Genomic DNA, 6,198 nt, shown 5'->3' with positions numbered 1-6,198 from the left:
GGACAATGCCAGTGATTCCCATGCATAACTCTACGTGAAAAACTTGAGAATTCAGTGCTTAGAAATACTGTCTCCTTTGAGAGACCACTATGCTTCGTCCTTTTTGACAAGACAGTGGTGCAACTTACTGTTTCCTTCTTCATCTTGGCTGCCAGGAATCTCAAAGCTAAATTTGAAACTCAAGCCCAATGACTTTCACCCATTTGATTAGCATACTTATATTCTCCTTTCATAAGAATGTATGTGTTAATTGCAAACTGGTTTTGAATATGAAAACCCTATTTTTTTTTTCAGAAAGGAGTACAAGTATATGCAATATATCAGTACATAACTCCTCAGATATCCTGCGGGTAGATTTCATATTTTTGAGTAACAGCTGAGCATTACAAGTTTTCTTAGAATGGTGTTCAAAGAACATCAGTGCTGAGGGTTGGTTCTGTTGAGTTCACAAATGAAAACACAGCTCTATGAAAACACATATTCTTTCCCTGGAATGACAGAAAATTATGGTATCCTCAGTACATTCAGGCTGGTCAGTCATTTTATCCATTCATTTATAAAACATGTATTGCTCACCTCTATGTGACAGGCCCCTTACAATGAGCATTCATTCCTGCTGCCATGCCTCTTATGCTGATACTCTCTGAACTACACCTTCACCTTGCTGCAGAAAGTGTTTCTCAGCTTTGATGCTATGACATATTCTCTGTAAGTTTTGAGGTGAGTCACAGTGACTAACTCAGAGTGCAGCTGCTTCTCTCCCTCTCTCCCGCCACAGATCACCTGCCCACCCCAAAATGTGCACACAGAGATCCTAATTCCATTGGGGGAAAGTGGTGCTGGACTTCTGGCGCCCTGGCCTTTGGCTATTGAACAATTTGTGTGCTTCCTTGGGTTTGGGAGTTTCAAAGTGAAAGAGGAAGTGCTACAGCATAGAGGTTCTGAGACCAGTGCAGATTAATTTGTGTAATTTCAAAATAATTTTAAATAGTTCACAAAAATAATTTTCAGACAATGTCTAAACCAGCAATTGTATAGTGGTTAGAAAAATGATTTTAGAGTCAGACTTCCTGAATTTGAATCCCAGCACCATTCCTTGCTAGATTTGTGACCTTGGTCCTCAGTTTCTTCATCTGTGAAATGGAAATGATAATAGTGTTAACCTATACGGTTATTGTGAGGATTAAAGGAAATAATCTTTGTAAACCCTTAGCATAATAATGGGCACATGCTAAGTGCCTAAACATCGGTCATCATCGTCATCATCATTACAGGCATTACTGCAATGGAGGTCTGATACTAACTCCTTCTAACCAAGTCATTGGTGAAAGCCATAGCCCATAGTGCTAGGGTTCATTTGTCTTGCACCAGTTTAGTTTTACTTTGTTTTTTAAACACGTGGTCTTTACAGTATCTGTTGATCATCTTTCCTGACCAGTGTCGGTCCTTGGCTCACGGCTACCATGCTGGTCTGTACTTGACTGGTCCTGTCTTGTTTCTGACTCCCAATGGTTGAAGGTGCAGTCCTTCCTTAATGCACGTGAATGGTTTCAACTATGTTTGCATAACTGTAACTGTTTTTTATTTGTTTGTTTGGTTGGTTGGTGTCATGGTTTGAGTTATGTCCCCCCAAAAATGTGTGTATCAATTTGGCTGAGCCATGATTCCCAGAATTGTGTGGTTGGCCTCCATTTTGTGATTGTAATTTTATGTTCAAGAGGATTAGGGTAGGATTATAACACCACCCTTACCCTGGTCACATGCCTGATCCAATGTAAAGGGAGTTTCCCTAGGGTGTGGTCTGCACCACCTTTTACCTTACAAGTGATAAAAGGAAAGGAAAGCAAGCACAGAATTGGGGACCTCATACCACCAGGAAAGGAGCACCGGGAGCTGAGCACGTCCTTTAGACCCGAGGTTCCTGTGCAGAGAAGCTCCTAGTCCAGAGGAAGACTGATGATGACCAGGACCTTCCTCCAGAGCCAACAGAGAGAGAAAGCCTTCCCCTGGAGCTGATGCCCTGAATTCGGACTTCTAGCCTACTAGACTGTGAGAAAATGAATTTCATTTTGTGAAAGCCATCCACTTGTGGTATTTCTGTTATGGCAGCACAAGATGACTACAACAGTTGGTGTTTGCCAGTTCTTTCCTAAATCACTAAAATGCCGGAGTTGTGACTTTCCAGTAAGGATAACTGGTAACTTTTGGTAAGTTCCCTGCAGAATGCCTGCTGTAGAAATGCCACTCACTGTCTTGGTGCTGTTGTGACAGGGGCAGTTCCTCAGCTCCCCTTATTTTAGGTAGGAAGAGGGTGACTCTGGGCTGTGCACTGCCTGGAAGACCCTCCCCCATTCCTTGGAGCCACTTCCGCCAGAGCCCTAACTGCCTCCCACTGTCACATGTACCTCCAGACTCTGAAGTGAAGTTACAAATTGTCCGTTTGGGCCTCGGTGGGGTTCAGTGGTGAGCAGTTTGTGATCACTTCCATGTGGGTTACAGCAGCAGTGGTTTTCCGGTTTGCTGTAAGAATCCTGCACGTGGTCCAGTGCTCATTTTCACATCATTATTTTTTACTTAATTGCGAGGAAACAACAGAACCTTCAGAGTGAGGCTCCCTTCTTCCTTGCCTTCGGTTCCACTGTTGCTACCCAATGGCTGTCGTGGATGCCTTCTTTCCTTCTCACGCTGCACAGCATCCTTCTGCCTTCCATCTTGTGCACCTGGTATTTAGAACCCAGAACACCACTTTGCTGGTAGGTGAGGATCTCCGCCTGCACGTAGCCCAGAGTTACAATGATAACAGGTAAAGCATCTAGTTGTCACCTCCAGTTGTTCTTAGCCGAGGCCCTTTGTTCTCTCCTGAGACTGATCTATTTTCTCTTCATTTGGGCACCGTCTTCTCTCCCCGAGCCATTCTGAGTTCTCCTGCCCAGCCAGGGTGACCAGATGCCCCAGTTTGCCTGGGACTCGGGGGCTCCTGACACATGGGACTCTCGTTGTGAAAACCAGGAAAGCCGCTCTCTTCCCAGCTCTCCAGGTCTGAGAAAACTAATGCAGTAATTGTGATAGGTACTCCATGTATTTCTTGAATTGAATTTTTTTTTTTTATTGTGCTTTAGGTGAATGTTTACAGCTCAAGTTAATTTCTCATTCAAAAATTTATATACATATTGTTTAGTGACATTAGTTGCAGTCCCCACAATGTGACAGCCCACTCCCCCTTTCTATCCCGAGTTCCCTGTGTCCATTCAACCAGTTCCTGTCCCTTCCTGCCTTCTCATTCTGCCTCCGGACAGGAGCTGCCCGTCTGGTCTCGTGTATCTGATTGAACTAAAAAGCACACTCTTCACGTGTATTATTTTTTGTTTTATAGTCCTGTCTAATCTTTGTCTGAAGAGTGGGCTTCGGGAATAGTTTTAGTTCTGGGTTAACAGAGCGTCCGGGGGCCATAGTTTCAGGGGTTCCTTCAGTCTCCGTCAGACCACTAAGTCTGGTCTTTTTACGTGAACTTGAATTCTGCTCCATACGTTTCTCCCACTCCATCTGGGACTCTGTTGTGTTCCCCGTCAGGGCAGTCGGTGGTGGTAGCCGGGCACCGTCTAGCTCTTCTGGTGTCAGGCTGGTGGAGTCTCTGGTTTACGTGGATCTTTAGTCTCTTGGGCTAATATTTTCCTTGTGTCTTTGGTGTTCTTTGTTCTCCTTTGCTCCAAGTGGTCGGGACCAATTGATGCATCTTAGATGGCTGCTTGCAAGCTTTTAAGACCCCAGACACCACTCACCAAAGTGGGATGCAGAACATTTTCTTAAACTTTGTTATACCTATTAACCTAGATGTGACCCAGAACTACGGTCCCCAGGCCCCAGCCCCAGCTACTCTGTCCCTCCAAGTGTTTGGACGTGTTCAGGAATTGAATTGAGTTTCTGATGAGGCCACACAGTTTAGGGTAAAAATAAAGTTATGGGAAAATGTCTTTAAACTGAATTATTATTCTTTTCTTCTAGTCCCCAAGATCAGAAGTCCCTCCACAGCCTTTCTTTGGCCTATGGAACCTGCCATGCTATTCTCCTCCATCTGCTTTTACAAAATCTTTTATTCTGGCTCACACTTTCTCTGGAAGGACTGGGAGCCATGCTGCTAGTCATATTTCAGGGTTCTTCCTTCCAGAGGCAGACAAAAAGACCTGTCCTTGTGAAACCTGTATCTGGCCCCTTAGTTTGCCATTCAGCTTTCTGGATTTTTTTTCAACTCTGTCCCTCCCTTCCCATCACCACGGCCAACTCTGCTCCCCTCCTGAAACCCCCAAGTAAGATTAATTCCTTTTCTTCTATGAAACTGTACTGCTTTGCTCATCTTTCGTTTATTCTTGTCAACACACGTTTGTTGGTCAGTGAACACTGCTGGATAAAATCAGACCACAGAGTTGCTGGGATTCACTTTAAATTTCTGACCAATCATCTTAAGTGAGCATTCAACAGTGCCAGACAATCCTACTACCCCTACTAGTAAATTTACTTTCCTTTTCCTCAAAATATTATGTCACAGTATGTTTTCTGGGCATTGAACTAGGCACAAGGGGAAAAAGTTAAAAAAGACTAAGATCCTGACCTCAAGTAGCTCCTAGCCTAGCTGGGGAAATATTCAGAGCGAAGGCTGTTCCATGAACGAGAAAGAGATGTTCATAAGCTGTGTCACTGAGATTGTGCCGTTTCCAAAGTTGACACAGGGTCTGTTCTGTAACTACAGTTTTCCTTGCCCAAATGAACCATAACCCAAAACCCAAACCCCTTGCCGTGGAGTCGACTCCTGCTCATAGAGACCCTATAGGACAGAGTAGAACTACCCCATAGGGTTTCTAAGGAGCGGCTGGTGGATTTGAACTGTCGACCTTTCGGTTAGCAGCCGAGCTCTTAGCCACTGCGCCACCAGGGCTCCAATTAAACGATAGGCCCAAAATATTATAAGGGGCAAGTTTTTAGTTGTTAATTCATGTCTATATATCCTCTTTCCAAAAAACACCAATCAAGTTTCCAATCCCAGATTGCTATTCAGATGAAGAGCCAGTAGAGGGCCAACCTCAGCTTGCTATTCTGAATAAGAGCCAGTAGAGGGCGCACTCACGCAATGTAGTTGCATTTGTACAGATAAATTTGGTCTGTTTCGGTATCTTTCTTCTGAAAGCCCTGGCTTTAACCGATTCTCTGTCAGCACAAAATTATCCCCATATCCGCCCACCCTCATCATTCTGTGGCCCGAAATGCCCAGCATTATAATGAAAGCGACTGATGGTTTAGTCACCTTTGTGTCTTCACAGGAAAAAAGGAAGGTTCCAGATAAAAAGTGTTTCTTTGGGAGAGGGGCGCGGTGGGGCGGGGCGGGGAGCTGGGTAAGGGAGACTCTAACCAAGAAGCCCCACCTGAGGGCTTTTAGTGGGCGGTCTTTATGAGCATGGGTGTTGAAGGCATATAAACATGGGTTTGATTTCCGGTTCAGCCTATCACTTCTTTGAATTCAGGCAAGTCTCCTTAATCTCTCTGTGCCTGCATTTCTCATGTGAAAAATGGGAACAGTAGTGCTGTCTACTGCTAGAGTTGTTGTGAGAATCAAATATGTGTGCAGATCACTTAGCATAGTGCCTGGCAATAAGTTGATGTTCTTGTTATTAGTAGTATTCCTTGATGTCCTCAGCTCCAATAATATTTCCTCTTCCCACCTCAGCCACTCATAGTCATAAGTAAACCATGTCACCCTCTGTAATTGTACCATTGAGAAATCTCACTTTTGGGCTTCCCATTCTGTGACCACCCTATCCTCTGTGCCCAGCCCACCCACTCTCTGACCTCATTGAGCCACCAATCCTTTGGTCCCACCACTTTTTCATTATCAATCACCCCAGTATGCCTTCCTTACCAAATATTTCTAATTCCAGCATTAAATTCACTGCTGAACCACTTGTTGTCGAGTCGACCCTGACTCATGGTGACCCCACGTGTGTCAGACTAGTAGAACTGTGCTCCATAGGGATTTTAATGGCTGGTTTTTCAGAAGTACATCACCAGCCTTTTCTTCCAAGGTGCCTCTGAGTGGACTCCAACCTCCAAACTTTTGGTTAGCTGAGCATGTTAATCATTTGCACCACAAATGCCCTTAAATCCTCTTCCCGTCTCTCTCACCCTCATAACCATCGGGAAAATCTTAAA

General features: G+C 44.5%; 1 protein-coding gene across 5 annotated transcripts in view; it reads left to right on the top strand.

Moving 5' to 3' along the window:
- The window catches only part of ARHGAP25 (Rho GTPase activating protein 25), a 118,922-nt gene that overhangs the window by 8,194 nt on the left and 104,530 nt on the right, over positions 1-6,198 (top strand). The window contains exon 1 of one of the 5 annotated variants that reach the window (XM_023733103.1): positions 2,432-2,803. The exons of 3 other annotated variants lie outside the window; for them this stretch is intronic. In XM_023733103.1, coding sequence (XP_023588871.1) covers positions 2,794-2,803 — 10 coding nt within the window. In that variant the 5' untranslated portion in view covers positions 2,432-2,793. Of the gene's footprint in view, positions 1-2,431; positions 2,804-6,198 lie in introns of those variants that run through there. One more of the 5 variants, XM_023733105.1, reaches the window with a different exon arrangement.

The sequence above is a fragment of the Trichechus manatus genome, unplaced genomic scaffold (genome assembly GCF_000243295.1).
Source record: "Trichechus manatus latirostris isolate Lorelei unplaced genomic scaffold, TriManLat1.0 scaffold00004, whole genome shotgun sequence".
NCBI classification, from domain to species: domain Eukaryota; kingdom Metazoa; phylum Chordata; class Mammalia; order Sirenia; family Trichechidae; genus Trichechus; species Trichechus manatus.
This window is presented reverse-complemented; position numbering and strand designations above follow the sequence as displayed.